We start from the raw sequence: 21636 nt of genomic DNA, 5'->3' as shown, positions 1-21636 counted from the left end.
CATTTCAATGGTATGATGAAGCATTTTAATTGGTTAAGCCATATATATAATCATCTCAAGCTAATAACTTGGATTCCATTATTTTTGCATATGCACAAAGTTTCATAAAAAATGCAACTTAGCTGATACTCATATAGAGTTCTACATATACTATAGTAGATGACCTTGAATGCATATTATGATCATCCTTGTGATCATAGATGGAGCAATGTGATGCCAAATAGCCCATATGTAGTTGATTTACAATAATTTCATAAGACAATGGTATATGTTGAGGATCTCATTAAATTTACCATTAGGTTTTTAATCCACTCTTTTCTATTTGATCTATTTTATTAATCGGAGTGTTTGGGGTAGAGGGTGGAAAGGTAACAAATGAAGGTTGAGGGTCGCTATGGTGTGTATAGGAATGGGTGCGGGAAGTATGATGGATGGAATAGGTGATAGGTTTGGAAAGAGGCATAAAAGAGGAAATATAATGAAGGATATGCATAGGCATGGCCGAAGGGATAACATAAGGGGTAAAGATAGCATGTGATGTAGTGGTAGATGTAGGAATGACATGACTAAAGTGGTTAGTGATAGGTTGTGTGTTGATATATGAAGTAGGGATAGAGGTATGATACATCATGAGGAATACAAGTATGTTGAAAGGGGTGGAGTTAAGGAGGAAGGCCATGAGGAGGAGATTAGGTGGAGAAAGGAATGCATACAATGTGGTAGTACACTAGTGTAGGTGGGAGAAATGCTATAGAAGTGGAAGGACTAAAAATAGAAGATAGATCAATAATAGAAGAGTGATAGGCGGTAGATGTAGTAATCAAAATAGATGAAGCAATTTTATCATATTAACAAATTATGAAATATTTGATCCATGTGGATTATTGATGAACATATTATGAATCATATCAAGTAATTGTGTAGGATTTTCAATATTATCCAAACTAGCAATCTTATTTACAAATTCTTGTTGTGCAACATGAATGTCATAATTATAATCTTGATTGTCCTCAATTTTGTTCTCAGCATGGGCTTTGGAATAGATCTTAATCTCATTAGATTAGGTGGCTATGTTACGGTTTACTTGAGCATTTATTCTCAATGGAAGATTGGGATTGTGAGTAGATCCTAGCATAAACAAAGGATAGAAAGTTAAGGAATTAATGGTTACTTTCATGTTTCAAGATTGGATGTATTGGTGGTATATAACATTTATTAGTGAAGCCTTGATTTTATACAACCAAGTGTGGGTAGGGTAGGCAAAATTGATAGCAAATAATGAAGATCAAATCGTAAAGAAAAATGTATCTTTATGAAACATCAATAAGAGATGCACAACCAATAGGAAGATCTAAAAAGTATGATAAATAAATGTAAATCTAAAACCCGAAAAACTGGTGTAAATTATAAAATGAAACTCTATGGTAGTTTAGGATCAAATACGTTCACCAAAAATGTCAAGGAAAATACACTTTCCCTAGAACCTTAATCTAATTAGTTAACCAAATGAGATTCATACATATAAGAAATAATAAACATAGATTAATTCAATGACACCCTTGTGAGCAAATAATTCAAAATTAAATGTTAATTTAGGAAAAAATAATTGCAAGGGTTTTGAGATACTTAGCTCTAGGAACAATTTAATTACAAATAAGCACTAAAATTGGTTATCTGGGTAGAGTAAAATAGGTGATTTGGAGTTGCCATGTGTCTTGGATTATGGGCAAAATTATTTTTTTCTAGGTCAAACCTACATTTGGATCATTTATGCAAGCACATATTGTTTTGTGGTTTAAAAATATGTTCCACTAATTATAGACTTCTATGCTATAATTCAATAGATTTTTTTGCTTCTCTTTGGTCATCAAGGAATGAGTATTTTAAAATGTCTTAAGGAGGTTGACAAATCTGTAGGGGCAAGCTCTCCTAGGAATGCCTTTGAGAGACTTGTTTTATGATCATGCTAAGGGTTGATAAACAACACACAAGTGTACAAATGTGTGATATTATGATTAAATGTTGTTTCTTTTAGTACAACAATTGAAGTGTTCCACTAATAATATGTGAATAATTTCTTCAATGGATGTTTGGCTCTCCTTAATGCTAAAGGTGTGCAAATTGAACGCCTTTTAAATACAAAGATATTACAATAAGTTGAATAAAACATGTACCAAATTAACTTAATGTAGGAAAAAAATAAGTGAGAGTTGACAAAATTTGAATTTGAACTTTGAAATTTCATGGTTTAGATATATAGATATGGGATCTATCGTGTGCTTGCAAGATTGACTTGGGACGAGGTAACAAGAGTATTAAACCGTGAAACAAATGTTCAATCATGGAGGGTGCAATAAATGCAAAGTATATCGAAAAATATAAAAATTAATAATGTATGGTTGGATGTAGGCATGCCTATAAATGGAGATAGGTGACATAATAAGAAATGGCTCAACTTTACACATAATTAGGTCATCTATAAATATATAATTAAATTAAGACATTTTCATAAAATAGATAAAAAATAAAATAATAATTAACATAGATACACAAATTTCAACATTACAATATTTTATAAACTCATTTACTCTCCTACTGTTTTTAACTATATATTAATAATTTCATTTATTCATTTTTTTTCTTTGAAGCTTTAACGTTAATGGTTAATGGATTAGAGGTAGTCTGTTATTGATAATTAGTGCATTTAAAGTTCGTTTATCTTCATTTGTACTTACAAATCTCTTGATATGGCAATCTGAAAGATGAAGTTCTCTGATTTAAGTTTGTCACATTTTATACAATATCTTGTTTTTACAACCTGATCAAGCGATCAAAAAAATCTTGGGTATGGCAATTCAAAGTACTTCCCAAGGTCAATTCTCAGTTCCTCTAAAAAGAGAAGGAAATTTCTTAGAATCTGAAAAACTGCCTACTGTAACATACTTTCTTGCAAACTCGGGCCTGCTAAAAATCAATAGAACTAAAAGCTTGTTTCTGGTATTAAATTATGTACAAAATTAACCAAAAATGGGTCGGATTTTCTTTTATAGATTTGGATTTTGTCTAAATTATGATCTTATTTGAGGCTGTCTCATTATCAGTCTTTCTTCTGCAGAAATTTCTGAGATCAACAACCATGACACTAATATCATCAAGTGCACCCCTTGATACAGAGAGCTCCACAAGCTTTTTGCAAGCTGCCATTGAACCTGCCCTACACAATTGCTGTGAGATAGAGCTTTCTAGATTCTCTGTAAGATCTTGGCCATTGCCATTCACATTACTGTCTTCCAAGACCTTTGAGACATTTACCAAAGAGAATTTCCTTGTTTTGGGTGGGAAGCTACTGTTTTCATTACATGCTTCATCAAGTAGATCAGAACGGTTATTGTGTCCTTGCTTTTCTTCTATACAAAAAGGCCTTGCAATATCCACTGCTTCTTGACTGCTGACCTGAGACAAGCATAAAGAGTTACAGGGATAAGTGACTGAAACAAAATTGTGGCAAGTTATATGTTATAAATTTTATGAATGGAAGTATACAAGCTACTAGAAGATTGGAAAATCCATAAAAACTGTCCAGATCAGGGAAGATTTGAATCATACAAAATTTAAAAAAAAACATTTGGAAGATTCAAGTGTACCTTCTCCCAGAGCCCATCAGATGCCATTATCATAAATTCACACTCAGAAGTAATAGGCAACATTCTGGTGTCTGGTTCAGCTGTTACCCACTGTTTCAGATGCAAATCTCCAATGCTTCTAGATACAGCTAAGGTTCCCTGTACTCTCCACACTCCGCCATGGATACCCACATAACCACCCTGCATTAAACACCCCAGAAAAACTTAAGACATCCTTTCACTGAAAAAGGTAGAGAAATAAATCAAATATGCAAATTGTGTTTGTGCTTTTGGTTACCAGATTCTCAATCCTTTTCTTTTCTTTCTCTGTTCCTGGTTTATGATCACAGGTAAGAACTTCAGCATTTCCACTTCTGCTTAGCACTGCACGACAATCCCCGGCATTGCCAACAGCTAAACAACCATCCTTAATCAAAGCAGTTACACAGCAAACCCCGCTGCTTACACCCTGCTTGTTAGACAATCACATTCAATTCGAAGTAAGTTATTATTCAAACTTACAAAATCAAAAAAATTGAAAAAACAGAAAGAACAAATTCTTTTTCCCATAGTTAGAATCTATTGTACCTCAATCTAGAAATATCAGGCTTCCAATGAATTATTTAACAAAATTGGTCCACAACCAGATAAAATTTCCAATGGAAATTTGAAAATAATACTCTGTCTCTCTTCATATGCTTACTAGTAACCAAACATTACAGGCTTCTAGTAGTTTACCTGCTCTAGAAAGTCATTGTCTGTTGCTAAATACCCATCTTTAATTGTCTTCTCTAGCTTTCCATCTTGTCCTCCTGACATAATCATCAAATCCACGATCTTTTGTCCAAGTTTTTCTGCAACAAAATCTGCAGCTTTACGGCCTCCATGCCCATCATAAACACCAAAGAAAGCCTGCCAAACCCCAAACAACCCCGTAAATAGGTAAAAGCTCAGTCAGTCCTCAAAATAGCAAGAAAAACTGTCTGAAACGTGTTCTATCTGAGTGCATTACTTCAGAAATTAGCAAGCATTTAGTATTAAACTTATAACAATATAATCATATAGAAAGAAACAGATGATTTGTACAATGTATTGACTGAATATTCTTTTATAATAGATTGTTAGGTTGAGTTCTAGCTCCAATCTCTCCTTTTGTCTATTCTAGGTCAGGGGTTAAGTTTGATTAGATAAATATTCTAACTTACTTGAAGAAGGATGGAGAAGTGCGTTGTAGGGGTATTTAGAATAGCATTAACATGTTATAGAAAGAATCTGCTCTTGAATCTTCACTGAAATGTTGGGGTTTTGATAAGAAAAGTCTGCATCGGTCTGTTTAGGCAGTGGACTCTAGGCCACTAAACTCATGGAGCAGTTATTTCTTCTAAAAATTGGATTGTCAGCTGCAGTAAAGAATACATCTTCTTGAAAATAGAAGCTGGTTATTTCAAAACATTCTTGTAGCTTCACTGGGGTAAGGAGAGACTGTAACATTACTTACTGATTATGTGTAATATTTGACTTGTAAAGAGAAGGGAATTTTCCAGCATTAAATAAATGATCACTTCCTAGGATGCAGGTAAGTATTTATCTTCTGCTAAGTCATTAGCCCATATCTCTGAAGAGATCATGAAACAGAATTTCCTGCTAGGCTCTGCAAATTTCTAAACGGCAGCCACTGAAACAAATTTAGAAGCCTCCTATATCAGCAGCATTAAGTAGGGAGGCCTGTTTAGTTGATAGGCATCTTATTACCATGCTAAAATTAAAATTTGATCCTTAATTTGGTGAGGCTCAGGGCTCAAACATTAACTTGTGCTTATTTGGACACTATGGAATTCTCATCCGGGGATATGCAGTTGCACCAGGTATTGCAAGAGGAATCACGTCAATGATCTCTTCTTTGCATAACCAGCAAGAGCTTTTTCCCGATTGGTATGTCTTCTCTAAGTGGACACCTAAGTGCAGGTAAACATTTGAACCTGAAGTCTCTTCAACTTCCTATAGCTGTCAAAAAATTATGCTTTGTCAAATGAAGAGCCTAGGGTATAGAGTTTGAAGAGCCTAGGGTATATAGTTTGAGCAAAATCGCATGCAAGGTGACTTGTAGAAGGTGGTCATGTGCAGAATTAATTTTGATCACTGGGGCAGAACTTAGGATTCTTAGGAGGGATGCATATGTGAACCCTTAGTTCATTACACCAATTCAAGATACAAGATTAGCCAACTAGAAGATTAGAGAGTAACCAAGATTTGCAGGGCATCAGAGTTGATTCAGGAATCAGAAAGCAGATTGAACTTTGTCCATCTCCATGACCTTCAATAACAAGGAAAGAAAATGGCTCCATGAGAGTGGTTACTTCTACTGTCTAAACATTCAGTCTCACTGACTCAAACTTAGCACATCAAAATTGTGTTATAGGTGGCTGTTTCTTTTTTGGGGCCGTGCTTGTGTTGGCTGTTTTCTTTTTTAGGCCATTTAGACAAGGAAACAGCTATATAGCCTCTAGGATGCACTAATGCATAAGCTAGCATAAGTTATGGTGTATGCGGATAACTTATCCATTGGTGCATCCTAAGGATTGGATATCCATTTCCACTTGACACTTGATTCCTCGTTTCCTGGCTAGGCCTGTTTAGTAGTTTTGGGGGTGTGACACCATTCCACCACTATTGTTTCAAGTTTGGCATTACGGTTTACTTTGGTATTGATACATAACTCTAATTCATAAAAAAAATAGTGCATTGGCAGGTTCTTCTTGTCCGATAAGTATGCAGGGAATTTATTTATAGGAACAGAGTTTTCTGATATGGATAACAGTTCAAAAAGAACTTTTGGAACAACGCTTCAAGAACAAAATCAGATCTTTTAAATATATAGGGTGCCACTATTTGAGATCTGTTTGTTTCTGCATTCATAATTCTAGTACAATATTTGGTTTAAACTGTATTAATAAAGACTGCAATGCTTCAGGCTTTACAAACTGAACCAAAAAGAATGATTAAGGACTTGTCTTACCTGCTGATCATCTCCGTTGATGTTTGTAATAATCTTGTGGGCATCTTCCATATTTTCCTTCTTTCCTTTATTACAGTAAAAACCATAGTGATCCCCTTCAAAGCTACTGCTTTCTTCCTTGACAATTTTCTCATTAAGACCAACCATTTTAAGCTCTCTCGGAACCTTAGGAATGTTAAGCTTTGCGGGGCGCTTTCTTTTTAGCTGAGGATAAGAAAGCAAACTGAATTTACAACCACCAACTTCTACCTCAGGATTGGTCTCTGCCAAAACTCCTCCTTCAACATGTTCTTCTTTTATCTTAGGAACTCTCTGCATGCTTTCTCTTTCCACAAGCTTTAAACTATTGTCCAAAACACTCATGTCATTATCATGATCCCCTTGAAATGTAAAGTGATTATTATCATGAATATGTGGGCAAAGCCTTGATGGATGCAAACCGTTCCAGGAAGGAGAACAATGGTGTTGGTGGTTCACATTGTTCAAATGCAGATTAAATTGCGAACCTGCATTGTTCAATGGGGATGATCTCAAAACTGGTGATTCTACATGCATCATCATCGAGTGGAATCGATATCACTGCAAGTCTTCAAGGAAGGGGATCTGCACAAACCCAAAACAGGGGAACGAACCAGAGTTGAATGCAAGCCAAATTTGATGCTCCTCTGTAAATTCAATTCCCACAACACTGTAAAATACTCTTTCAACGACAGACACAATAAGTAGGAAAAAAACCCAGGTTTATAGCCTCTGTTCACAAGAAAAACAGAGGTTCATATGGATTATAAAGCACTGAAAAACTTGAACCTTTAGATGAATTGTAATTTTGCTGACTAATTCATTTCATGTCTGAATATATAAATGCATGGACTGGGCATCAATGTTTTTGCGTTTTACCCGCACACAGCATTTAGAGGAAGACATATTCCCTGCGTAATTATAACGATGGTGATGGAATTTCTTTGAAGTGAAACGTATGATTGTTTGATTTGACCTGGTACTGATCAACTTTTCAACTTTTCATTGCAATCAACATTGCCTTGTCAAATGTTTGACTCGGCCAGGTTAATGAATATTTATGTATTAAAAGGGTGGCAGAAAGATTAACTGCTCATCTGTACTGTTTCAAACACAGCCCAGAAGATGTAACTGAGTAAACAAATTGTATTTAAAATCATGTGGGCACCTCTCTGCTTGTTCAAATTAATCTGTGGAATGTATGAGAGACAAATTCCATGTGATATGTGCCGTTAAATCAAGGGCATGTTTATGTCCCTGATATGATCAGACAATTAGTGGTATCTTGGTTTCATGAGCATGGTGGTCCAAAGTCTTTTCAAGACTGTTGCTTTCAGATCTTCCACAGCCACCTGTCCCCTGCACTGCACTGCCCTTGTTGACCATCTCAAAGATGCAAAGATGTGGACCATGTCTAAGATGTTTCCAATAATATGGGAATAATTAGGAAATGGGTATCTATCAATGTATAAGTTATCTTTATAAATCATAATTTATGTATTGATGTATTTTATAAGTCGTTTCTAATTATTATATAATGTATGATAAATTAATATTTTATTTTTAAAAAAATTATATATATTAAAATATTTTTTTATTAAAAAGAGGGGTAAAAAATTATTAAAACATAAAGGCGTTACAAAGCAAGAAAGACCAAACGTCCAACAAAGAACGAGTATTATACAATTATGTGATTTTTCACTAAGCAGTCCAACATATGAGAATTAGGTATAGTTATGATTTATGTTATTATTCAATTTTTCACTTGTTTTTTGTTTATACATATTTTTAAATATTTGATTTAATCTTTATTTATATTCATATTCATTTCTATATATTTGTCATTTTTATATTTTATTTCGCACTTATATTTATGTACTTCTTCAACTTGAGATCCATGCTTCCATCTCCTAGGTTAATGTAATGATGTGTGGGTTCACTCCAACACCACATGGAATCAACCCTTCAATTTTAAAAATCCAAATTTAAATTTGTGTGTCTCTTCTTTTTTCACAAGCTTTTATGACATGGAATCGACCCTTCAATTTTAAAAATCTAAATTTAAATTTACCTTCTTTCTTTTTTCACAAGCTTTTATGAGCGGGCTTGGTACACGTGTGCAATTTATTGTCATTTATTGGTAATAAATGTCATTCATTTGTGCATTTATTCATATGACACGAATATCTAAAAATTTAATGCGTTGAAAAGAGAAATTATTCTCGCAATTGCATTTTGGAGCATTGACAAGTTCATTAAAATCATCTATGACACCTACATGATTGATGGTGTTGTGTTTGATATTCTTTCACAATTGTGAAGTTGGTCTAATCAAGAGGGTCAATCTACAAAAACATGGTTGACAATATTTTTATGGTATTTTTCAATATTACTAGTTCTAACATTTTAATAAACTAATAGAGATTATGGTGACCCTAATGGCTAAGTCAAAAAATTGTCAAATCTATCCCATAGATTATAAGGTGGGTCCATGTCTCATAATAGTTATAGAGAGCACAAAGTTGACCATGCACAACAGAGATTTTACTTGCACAAATTTCTAGATATTCCATAGTTCCTTGGCAATGGGCATATTGAATAACCATTTTTTTTTAGCATCAATGATTCCACCATCTCACCCTTGTATAATCCATATATGGATCATTTTTGGTCATTTTCCTTGGTTAATATGTATACATATCTTTTTATTTTTAAATGGAAATTGTTTATTAAAAAATAAGTTACAATATATGCCAGCTTAATAAAGGTAGCATGTAATCAAACCAAATGAGTTATTACAAAAGAGCCACAATAGTATGAATAGTCATCACAAAAAGATGGATCTGCGTCTCATCAGACAATCAAACTAATGCTTGAGAGAAGGATTCAAATAGTTAAACATTTACTACATAAATATCTTTTCAAAAGATGAACTATTAATAGATCATCCTCAAATGATTATTCTTAACAATATTTTATGTTATTGCTACATTTAAAGAATTCATAGTCAATTGTCCTAATGATAGGTTCAACTTCAATAGAGATGTGTTCATGATTAGCATTCATTGGAGTAGCTCGTGGATAACATTATTTTGTTGCATAATTTCTAGATGTACCTATTTATTTGTTGATATATTATCTTAATAAGTTTGGGAATGTTGTGCCATTAAGTCTTGAAGTTTGTTTTTTTGAAATTCCACATATTCCCTCACAAAGTTTTGTCAACTCTTGAAGCCACAAATGAACTCTTTAATCTATTTTTTATGGATAGTAGACCATCTTCCAACAACTTGAAGAATTTATCCTAAATAATTTCCAAGATTATAGGAACTTGAATCAAAATGTGAGGGAGAGTGACCTATCTAAGAGACTCCATAACATATCTTATTTTATTTTATAATGTTTTGTTACAACAGTCTCTTCGAATATATAAGAAGATCTCAACAGATATAACTAACCAAAAATCATCAAAGATCTCATCGAATTCATTCACAAAATTAAATAAAATTTTATGCCATGTAAAACCATTTTTGATGTCCCTACCCAAATCATTTCCAACAACGATAGACCAAAGATTATGAGCATGCATGCAATAAAAAATTTCAAATCATATATTACAAAAATCACATACTTTTGAAGGTAGATGATATTCAAAAAGTATAGAATTAATGGAAAGTTTCTTAAAGGGGAGAAGTCATCTAAAGCATGATTTTATATCTATAAATTTGGGCCAACAAACTTTTAGGATATCAAACCACTTCTCCATAGAGAGATTTAAATTCCAACTAAAGTTAAGACTATAAAGAACTTCTTGAAAGTTAACAAGAATAACAAATAATTTCTTAGGGTTCACATTGGTAAAGATAATGCGATCAAACCAATCGACATTGTTAATAGTTTTAGAATACAATAGAAGGAGATAGGAAAATTGACATTGAAGAAAAGGTCTTCTAAAGAAGAATGAAAGTTCTTTTTTGGAATTGAAAAAGTAGACTACCTTTGATCTCATTCTAACAAATTGATAAATTGATAATTATATATCTTGTGATAAATTAATAGTATTTTTTTTAAAAGATTATATATATTAAAATAAATGTTTTTATTAAAAAGGGATAAAATTTTATTAAAACATAAAGGAGTTACAAAGTAAGAAAGGTCAAATGTCCAACAAAGAATGAGCATCACACAATTATGTCATTTTCCATTAAGCAGTGTAACATATGAGACAAATTAGGAGGCAATTGTCCCCTATCCACAATATTACAATCCTCTTGTTGGTCAGAACCCCATTTGGCCAAACAATCCACAACACCATTCCATTCCCTAGGGATGTGATGAAAAGTAACAAATTCCAAAGATAAAGTATATATTTAAATTTTTAAAAAGTTGGTCTTATGGGATTTTGCTTTAAAGATAAATCGGTAAAGTGAGAATTACGTATAGTTATAATTTATGTTATTCTTCAAAATTTCGCATGTTTTTTGTTTATACATATTTTCAAATATTTTGATTTAATCTTTATTTAAATTCATATTCATTTCTATATATTTGTCATTGTTATATTTCATTTTGGGCCTATATTTATGTACTTCTTCAACTTGAGATCCATGCCTCCATCTCCTAGGTTAATGTAATGATGTGTGAGTTCATTCCAACAACACGTGGAATCGACCCTTCAATTTAAAAAATTAAATTAAAATTTACCTGACTTTTTCTTTTTTCACAAACTTTTATGAAGTGACTTGGTACACTTGTGCAATTTATTGTCATTTCTTAGTAATAAAAGTCAATCATTTGTTCATTGATTCATATGAGAGGAATATCTAAAAGTGTTATGCATTGAAAAGAGAAATCATTCTAGAAAATTCATTTTGGAGCATTGATAAGCTCATTAAAATCATCCATGACACCTACATGCTTAAGGGTGTTGTGTTTGATATTCTTTTACAATTGTGAAGTTGATTTAATCGAGGGGGTCAATCTAGGAGAACATGACCTGACAATTTTTCTATGGTATTTTTTTAATATTACTAGTTCTAACATATTAATAAACAAATAGAGATTATGGTGAACCTAATGGCACAAGTACACAATTCGCCAAATCTATCCCATATATTATAAGGTGGATTCATGTCTCATAATAGTTCTAGAGAGCACAAAGTTGACCAGGCACAACATAGATTTGACTGGCACAAAATTCTAGATATTTCATAGTTCCTAGGGAATGGGCATATTGAGGAATCACTTTTTTAGCATCAATGATTCCACCATCTCACCCTTGTATAATTCATATATGGATCATTTTTGGTCATTTTTCTTGGTTAATATGTATGCATATATATTTTTATTTTTAAATTAAAATTGTGTATTAAAAAATAAGTTATAATGCATGGTAGCTTAATAGAAATAGCATGTTAACAAACCAAAAGAGTTAATACAAAAGAGCCATGATAGTATGAATAGTCATCACATAAAGATGGATCCACCTCTCATCAAGCAATCAAACTAATGCTTGAGAGAAGGATTTAAATAGTTAAACATTTACTACATAAATATCTTTTCAAAAGATGAACAATTAATAGATCATCCTCAAATGATTATTCTTAACAATACCGTATGTTATTGCTACATTTATAGAATTAATAGTCAAGTGTCCTAATTATAGGTTCAACTTCAACAAAGATGTGTTCATGATTAGCATCCATTGGAATAGCTCATGGATAACATCATTTTGTTGCATAATGTCTAAAGATGCCTATTTATTTGTTGATATATTACCTTATATAGTTTGAGAATGTTGTGTAGACACTCAAAGTTGTCTTGTTACTAACATCACTAATTTTTCCTCTATATTAATTAAAAAAATTGAGATTATTTAATTAATCTCATTTTGTTCCTCTACACTAATATTCATCTTTTTTATTACAAACTAATTATTCAATTTCTATCTTAATCAATTAATCATTTGACCACTCCCACTTAAAATTAATTAAATAATTTTATTATTTAATTATTCACAATTATTTATTTTAATTAAATGATCTTTAATGTTTAATTAAAATCAATTTCTATTTATCCATAATTAAATAATTTCTTTAAATTATTTAATTATTTAATTATCTAATTATGTCCTCCAAATTAGATGAATTTCTTAAATTTATTAAATTTAACCAAATTCCCTCCAAATTCAAGTTTATTTCATTTCTTCCTAATTTACATTTCATTTAACATTTTTGAAAATCCAAATTCAAATCTAATGACATTTCATTCTAATTTCCTACATCACATGTCAAATTTATAACTACCACTAACTTTGAGTCTAACTCTCAATCACTTTTTTCTAACTGATCAATCAATCCAATTAAAAGTAATCAATCAAATTAGTCTTCTAATCAATCAAGTCAGTTAACTATTCAATCAAATTCCCTAACTAATCAATCAATTTTGTTTTTCTCTCAATCAAACTCGTTAACTCAATCAATTTAGTTGATCTCTCATTTAGATGAGCAATTCTCTCCCACCAACTTGTCACATAAAATCCCAACTGTTGATCGATTCAATTCTCAAATGAATCTCAACCATCCAATCAAACCCTCCAGAATCTATAAATTCGGCATCAATTTCTCTTTTTCAACAACCACTGTCTTCAAATTCTTATGTCATCATATTGAGGATTTTTTATAGCACGACTCTGAGAGCCAACATACCACAAGAAGCAGAAGAACAATGGAAGCGACACGCTTGGATTTAAGATAGAGTTTTCAATAGTTTTAATTTGTTTTTGTAGTGTCCCTCCCTGATCCATCTTTTGATTTGTGCATCGATAGACTTGTTTAGATCTTTTGACGATGATTGACTAATATCTATGACTTTATTTATATCTCATATGCTTATTGATGATGACAGACATTTTATATGGACATTTGATATATGATGATTATGTGGATGATGACATATCTTGGATTATTATGGTGGATGGACTTCTATTTGATGATCTATATATGCACTCATTATTCTTGGATGGATTATATTGCTCATAATGACATGATGATATCTTATTAGTACTAACCCCACTTCGTGATTACATTGGATAAGTAGATGCTATGGTTGTCGTGATTGCTTGCTAACTATATTCATGATAGAGTCTATGTCATATCACTCATTACAAGCATGATATGATGTTGTGATTCTCTTCACTTGTCTGATTATTTATGATATATGCAATTGTCTATGTTGTCTCGTGGATATTGGTGGTTGCAAGATTGCAAGTACTAGACATTGACTCCACCTGGTCTCATGGGTCTGAGCATGTCTTATCCCAATGGCAAGTTGATTGGAGGTGACATGAGTTCCTTCTACACACTCTAGGCTTAAGTTGATACCCTTGTCAGTCTAGTGTCTTGACGTGAGCCATCTTGTTAGCATCTTGCGCTGTGTTGATTGACCCTAGTCAGGTTGCCTTGTGGTGTTATGATTATTTAATTAATTAATTAATAACTGATTCATATAGTCTATTAATATTAAAATTAATTTAATATATAGTTTTGATATTTAATTATTATTGGGTGATTTATTGTTGAGGATTAATATTTATTAATGTTATTTTGTTTAATATCTATTAAGCTTTTATTTATTGGATCTATTATTATTTATTATTTATTATTTTATTATTTATTATGTATTATTTATTATTTATTATTTATTATTTATTATTTATTATTTATTATTATTGATCTTATGTTATTATTGTTTTGTGGCTTTATATTTAATTGGGTATTTATTTATTATGCCCATAGTTTATTTTATTATTGGTTATTCTTATTGTAGACGTATAAAAATGACCATATTCCTAAATGAATATTTTATGTTCATTTCTCTATTTAATTAAATCCAATTTAATTAAAATACCTGCATTCCTCTATTTAATTAAGTAAATTACTCAATTTATTTAAATTAAATTTACTATACCCATTTAATGAATAAATCATTTTATTCAATTAAAACCCCCCTATCCACTTTTAATTAAATTCAAATTTAATTAAATAGTTATCCTAAATGAAATAAATCTAATTTATTTAATTGCAACCAAATTGAATGAAATTCATTAAATTCAATTAAATCCTATTATCCCTCCATCCACTTGCATTCTCCTACATTTCCCACTTGCTTCCTAAACCCCTTCCTAATTTCTTCTAGACTCTTCTAATCGTTTCTAATTAGCCTAACCCATCTTCTAAACTTTGTCACATCCCTAAGCAAGGGGAGGTCACTTTTCAAAACCTTAAAGTCTTTGATAACCATTAAAGGCTTCAAATCTTCAACCACTTAATATCCCCAAAGTCTCCCAAACCATTAATGGTTAATTCAACCCTCTTACATGGTTAGAGACTTTTTGCCTAACTTAACCTTCATCCAACCCAAGGGTCTCATCAAGCCTTTAATGCTTTGACCATGATTATCTCTTAATTATTTGCACAAGGGTTTATCCTTGGATTAACTCTTAATCCAATGGGTAAGCCTAACTTAAGCTTAACCCTTATCTCTAGATAACCATAAGGTCTTCTCAGGCATTTAATGCCTCCAACCCCTTCTCTCAACCCAACCCTATGTTGACATTTGTCACCATTTCATTGGTGCAAATTGTAAACATGGATTCCCAACTTTCAAATTCAACCCTTGATCAACTCTTTCAATCCTGACCATCCATTGCCCTGTTTTTGCTATAAATAGAGCTCTCATTCCTCCATTTTTGAGAATAATGATCAATCCATGCTCAAATACATTCAAGCTTTCATATATCATTTTTATGCTCATCATTTAGCCTCTCTTTAAAATAGAAATTAATCTAATATGCATTTTAGAGTATTTCTATTATCATTAGCTTAAATCATTAACTAATATAGCATGCTAGGATAGTTTGTTTACTAACCTTGTCATCTTATAATTAGTTTAGTGCATTTCTAGAATCATGCATAGCTTAGGATGCATTTCACTCTAAAATCTATCAAAAGCATCCCTCATTCTTGCATTTGCCATCCCTAAACCATTTTGCTCAGTGATCTGAGAGCAAAAACATTGGTTTGAGGGACCGTGTAAGATAGAGAACCATGGGACCAACCTTGGGAAGCTGAGTGATACTTCATTACTCCATAGCTTGCACCAAGAAGTCCTGTGTGTGTGTGAGCAAGGCTCCCTAGAGCTCCGTTTTTCGCATTTGGAGTTCTATCGACCCGCTTTTCCCGCATACACTTATTATTTAATCTATTTTTACCCATTTGGGTTATTAAATTAGTATTTATCTTACCTACCCTATTTTATTATTGGTTGAGAGATTTGGGTAAGTTAAATAATATTATTTATTTGGCTTTCTGAGCATTGTCGTGGGTTGGCTTTCTGAGCATTGTCGTGGGTTGGCTTTCTAAGCATTGTCGTGGGTTGGCTTTCTCGAGAATTTTTTGTATGATTGAAGATTTTGATTGCTTGGGAGCTTGGTTGTGATTTGGCTAGATTTTGGATTGGATTTGCGCTTCTTCAAATTTCATTGTCATAACTTCAATATTCCAGGTTGGAGGAATTTTCCCTTCTATTGCTTTTAATTTGAAAAGATTGTATTCTCTATGCCTGTGGAAAGATTTTTTGTGGGAATGGGGAGTTTGGATTTGTTGGAAAATTTATTTATCGGATTTCTAAGCAAATATTGGGAGTATTGTATTTGTATGGTTGTTTTCCTAATATTTTACTGTGTATGGCTTTCATTGTAATTCATGTGACTATTAGGAGATCCCTGTTCTCTGCCTGATGTATGCCTAAAATAATTTGGAGTCTTTCTAGTTTGTTGTTTAGTGCATTTTTGGGTTTATCATTTGCAAACTTATTTTCTGGAAAGAACTTTGTTGTTTTCGGAATGGGGCTATTGTATTACCTATTGTACTTCTCGAAGGATGATTCCCGTGATCATTCTAGGAGGCCCTTGTTATGTTATGTGATTGGATCATTCCCTTAATATTATGTAATTACTTGCTTTATATTCTTGTTGCATCCCTTTTGGGTTGGTTACCGTATCAGTTTGTGTACTTATTATGTTCTGGTCTTTATTGCAAATTTTGGTTTCCGTATTCTAATTTTATCTTTCATATGTGTTAAACCTCTTAGCAAATGTGTTGTTTCAATGAATTGTTGGGAAAATGGTGTCTCAACCTTGCATTTACATGAGGTTACTATTTATATTAAGTTTTCATTTGAGCACAAAATGGTGCAAAATTATCCCCGAAGCTTCTAGTTGACTAGATGAGCATGCTGGTAAATTTTCATCGCAAGATCATAGCCAGTTTTGAAGATATTAAAGTTTCCATTATTTGAGGGTGCGATGAAAGGTTTAAATTTAATTTTGAGGACTTTAGAGGCTTTTAAATATTCTAAAAAGTGGGTGTAAATAGCGTAGCAACTTATGAGGTGATAGAGAACTTCGCAAGCTTTTTGGCACTTCAAACGTTTCGTCAATCGAACACATGGTTCACAAGTTATGGCCTCCGGAAGTTTGGACTCCTGAAATAGGAAATATATGTTGAACACAAGATCCCACTGCGAGGGGGGGTGAATCAGTGGTTTTCAAACTTTACCCTTTTCAACCTAAGGCGTATGTACCGATTAGAAGATCTAACATAAAGAAAACATACTGATTAGATAGGAGGATGACACAAATGCAACCACACACAAAAGGAACATCACATAACACCAGATGTATGAGGAAAACCCAACATGGGAAAAACCTCGGTGAGAAATGTTGCTAGAGTCTACTGCTCCAATCCAGCCTCACAATAAACACATTGGTTAAAACATTTAGGGCACCAACCCAAGGAACACCACCCCTACTTTAGGGCACCAAACCAAGGAGCACCAACCCCTGATTTTAGGGCACCAACCCTTGCACCGAGCTCCAACTCAGTGATTACAATATCCTACATTAAAACAAAAGTAATATCCTTGTTACAAATCAATTTTGTAACTCTCACACATGTCTCTCCACCAGTTCACCTCTATACAGATCTATGTTGGTTCTCTACTCACCTTCTCTCTGTTGCAACCTTATCGGTTTAGCCTTTGCTTCTTCTCTGTCGGTACTCTACTCTCTGCCTCTCTGATCACTATCGGTTCTTAGCTTGTCAGTTCTTCATAGATCCTCACTCTACTCTTCTCTTCTCTTCTCTTCCTCTTCTCTACCAGTTCAATCACCACTGGTGCACTCCATTGTTAGGCTCAATGACAGTCTGTTAGTTACCTTACCCTAGCTGGTTGAACTCTTCTAATTGATTATCACTCAAGAACTCAGTCACCTCTGTGATTTTTTGATGGATTCACTGACTAGTTAACACTTGGATTCTTCTCACTTAATCGGCGTCTCTCTCTCATGCAGAAGCAGTAGATCTGGTCTTCAATCTGCACATTCATACTATGCCTTCCCGCCAAAATGACATTCAAACTTCTGGCATGCTAGAGTTCCTTCATTGACCTCGAGGCAAACCAAATCCAATCAAATCAGATTAGATCAAATCTCTTCTCAGAGATCAACCACCTACAATGGATCACCTATCACCGCCTATCACGCAACGTCTAGAACATGTTTTCCATATTTGGGAAACACGACACCTCTTTCAATCTGAACTTGTCAAACACCTATGAAGTGATCACGCAGATAGCTTCACCTACCCTAATCAGCACCTGGACACTCGACCTCAATCATGAAGCCACTAAATCAAATCTTTGTCCTCTTATCAGTCTCAAGTTGCACCCTTCTGCTCTCGACCCATGATTCACACTATCGACATTAATATCCACCAGTCACCACCTACCTCACCGACAACACTTCACCGACCACAACATGCATGACACATGTCTCCTATGTGTCATCATTGTCGACATCCACCTCTGCTAAGTCTTTTGTGTCAGTCCAAACAAGATCACTGACCAACCACACAACCAGGTTTATCTACTGGTTCACAAACCCTGTCAATTATACCCTAACCAGTTTGCCTTCAAACTTGAACTTTGTTGCTCTTCTGGTGGAAGACCTAAATCTGTCACTTCACATGCCAAACCATAGCATACTCAACTTCATCAGACAAGAGCCCTTCACTTGTCACATTATCAGCTTTACCGGTGGACATCTATATCGGTAGTATCTTCTGCACATATACTGGTAAGATACCATGCACACCGGTAGCACCAAACTTCATCTTCATTTCGGCAACATCCTATGTTTGCAGCAGTTCACCATTGCCTTCAACTTCATCAACCCGGACATCATCTGAGCCGATTTGTCAAAGTGACAAACCCATCACTCCTTTACTCTTCCTTCTTTGTCCCGGTAACTCAACATGCCTACCTAGTTGATCTGGTGCATAACTCTAATTTCATGCATCAAAAGAAACTTAGTGTTTCACCAATTCATCCAGTGTGAGCCTTCAATCTCCTACCTTCTACTCTTTTGTCTTATCTCAAAGGATTATAATGCATAATGGAAGATAAGATCCACTTACCGATGGGAGTGGATCCTTGACATCTTCATTTTGCAATGCACCAATATGGCTTCCCTGTTTGAGCAGGTATATCTTCAAACAACCACATATAATCCTATTGGGCACACTCTCTGTCAGTCTTCTCTTCTTCCTGTGATATCTTCTTCATCCAGTGACTGCATCTTTATCCGGGGGGAGTCCTGTTGTTTCACATTCAAACATCCAACAGCATATCGGTTGCCACTTCTTCATTAGCTCACCCTGCTTGCTCACATGCCAGTTAGCAACAATGAATTGCCAACATATCACTTACCGGTTGTTATCCAATACCGATCTCCAGTCCTTATGTCTTCAACACAAGCCAACACTAACTTGTATACCAGTGACTCCAATGATCATTATGCTAGATGGCATTCTCTTCCTTACTGGTGACCTGCTATGCTAGTTGACATCAATGACACCATTTCTGGTATGCATCAATGACAACATTACTCATCAATCTCCCATATCGGTTTCCATCCTATACCGATTGACATCAATGACAACACAATGCCAACAATCTCCCACTTTGGCATTGATGTCAACACATGTAGTATCCGGCATACTACAGATTCTCTCTCTCCCCCTTTGTGTGTGCTATGGATTCTCACACATTTAGTATCTGGCATACTACATATACTTTCTCCCCCTTTGACAACAATGGCAATGGGCACTGGCAGGGTTTCTCTCCTCCTTGTCTCTACTGTGCACTGACAAATTTATCTCTCTCCCTTTTTCTCTACCGGATGGTTCTCCTCCTTTGACCATCATATATTGCATTCTCTCAATCCGCAGCACTTGAGATGGAGGGCTCAACCACCAACTAACACCAATTGCTCAGCAACCAAGTGTATATTAAAACCAGATGTCAATTGCATTTACAAGTCTGAAACCAATTGAAGGAACATGTGTCAGTGAATACAACTTACCTGTCGGTCAGACTGCATCATCTCCTTTTGATATGCAAAAGTTATTCTGACCCTAATTTGGTGATACCAAGTGTTGAAGTTGACACTAATACCAATTGTATCTTCTCCAATATCAACTTTATGTTCTCCTCTTGTGCAGGTAACTCTCCCTCTCTGCGGGCAACTCTCTCGGTGGTTTGATTGTGATTTCAATTAAGACACTGACATTGAAATGCCTCACAAACACGGACCCATGAGCACATCCCAAAGTCTCAATCATACTAGTACAACCATAAACACTTTCTCTCCCCCTTTTTCTAGCAATTCTGATACAAATTAGAACATATGGCTGTGAACTCCCCCTGAGTCATAGATCTCAGGTCCTCATTGCCTGTTAGGTTCTAAACCGGTTCTCCAATCTGTACCTTATATCGGTTGAGTTATGCATATGTGATCAACTGATGATCTTTCAACTCCATTACATCCACCACAACTTATGACATGATCTTAGATGTACACAATGCTATACCACATCTCTATCATGCCAAAAATCAGACTGGTGAGCCCAAAAAGATGCTTGCATACATGATCAACTACCGGGCCAACATATATCATTCGGGTCTTTTCCAATATCACCTGAGACATAAATACTTCTTCATGCCACACCATCAAAGTTATTGCAATGATCTCGGACCTCATTGACTTACATAACCTGCAATACTGGTTAGTATACATACCGATAACCTAGTAGACAAACCGGTTTCCTATACCGGTCCATCAACACTATCGAAGCATCTTCCTCTAACTCTTGTCTTCTTGTGTCAATTTCTTCTGATCCCAATTGCAAATTAGCCATTCATTGACACATGAAGTAGTAATACATCTCTCATCTGTAGGTGTAGCCAAGGCAACCACTACACACACTTGCCATCTCATTTCCTTACTTTATACCGGCAGTAGCTTGTCCTTTAACATGTCCTCTTCTACTGAGGGTGTGAATGATATGGTCAATGTGCTACTCCCCCTAAGTTCCTGCATCTCCTTTAAGCCTTAGGAGATATCACTTGTGCATTGAATGCACAATGTCGATCCATGGTTCTACTTTCTTCCTTCTTCCTCCATACCTACTTGGTCTCATTCTTCTTCCCATTTCCAGTCTTGAGTACAGGTCTTACCTTCTTTTGTTGATTGGTCCTTTCTCTCCCAAAATTTGCAACATTACCAAAAGCATTGTTGTAGAGGCAAATTGTGTTCATGCTAAACGCATGATTGGAGGACCTTCTATCAAACCGGTTTGACCATCTTCTTCTAGTCATACTATTATCACTTGATCTTGCAGGAACAAAACCTCTTCTCCTTTTGTTCCATGCAGCATTTTCTCTCCCATATGGTCTAAACCCATTTTGATGTTGAGCATAGCTGCTATATTGGTTGCCATATGCCAACAAGTTCATCCTTCTGCAATCATGACTTCTATGGCCAAAGCCATTACACTTCCGACATACAACAATATTGTT

At 34.2% G+C, this 21636-nt stretch overlaps 1 protein-coding gene across 1 annotated transcript; it reads right to left on the bottom strand.

Annotated features, from left to right (window-relative positions):
- Window positions 1-2839: 2839 nt before the first annotated feature.
- Window positions 2840-7577, bottom strand: LOC131042500 (probable protein phosphatase 2C 2). The gene is made up of 5 exons (XM_057975814.1): window positions 6640-7577; window positions 4362-4535; window positions 3922-4092; window positions 3645-3824; window positions 2840-3453 (listed from the first exon to the last, which is right to left on the bottom strand). The coding sequence occupies exons 1-5, from the start codon at window positions 7198-7200 to the stop codon at window positions 3064-3066; spliced, it is 1476 nt and encodes a 491-aa protein (XP_057831797.1). The 5' UTR covers window positions 7201-7577; the 3' UTR covers window positions 2840-3063.
- Window positions 7578-21636: the final 14059 nt, after the last annotated feature.

Source organism: Cryptomeria japonica, chromosome 1 (assembly GCF_030272615.1).
Source record: "Cryptomeria japonica chromosome 1, Sugi_1.0, whole genome shotgun sequence".
In the NCBI taxonomy this organism is placed as follows: domain Eukaryota; kingdom Viridiplantae; phylum Streptophyta; class Pinopsida; order Cupressales; family Cupressaceae; genus Cryptomeria; species Cryptomeria japonica.
The sequence above is the reverse complement of the archived record's forward strand: the minus strand, read 5'-3'. Positions and strand labels throughout refer to the sequence as shown.

What these genes read in the sequence shown, in the direction of transcription:
- LOC131042500 (XM_057975814.1), bottom strand. Translation starts at nt 7,200, where the DNA reads ATGATGATGCATGTAGAATCACCAGTTTTGAGATCATCCCCATTGAAC. An exon ending in AGAAAAGGATTGAGAATCTG is followed by an intron (nt 3,825 to 3,921) that starts GTAACCAAAAGC and finishes TGTTTAATGCAG; the next exon opens with GGTGGTTATGTGGGTATCCA. An exon ending in CTGATGGGCTCTGGGAGAAG is followed by an intron (nt 3,454 to 3,644) that starts GTACACTTGAAT and finishes TGCTTGTCTCAG; the next exon opens with GTCAGCAGTCAAGAAGCAGT.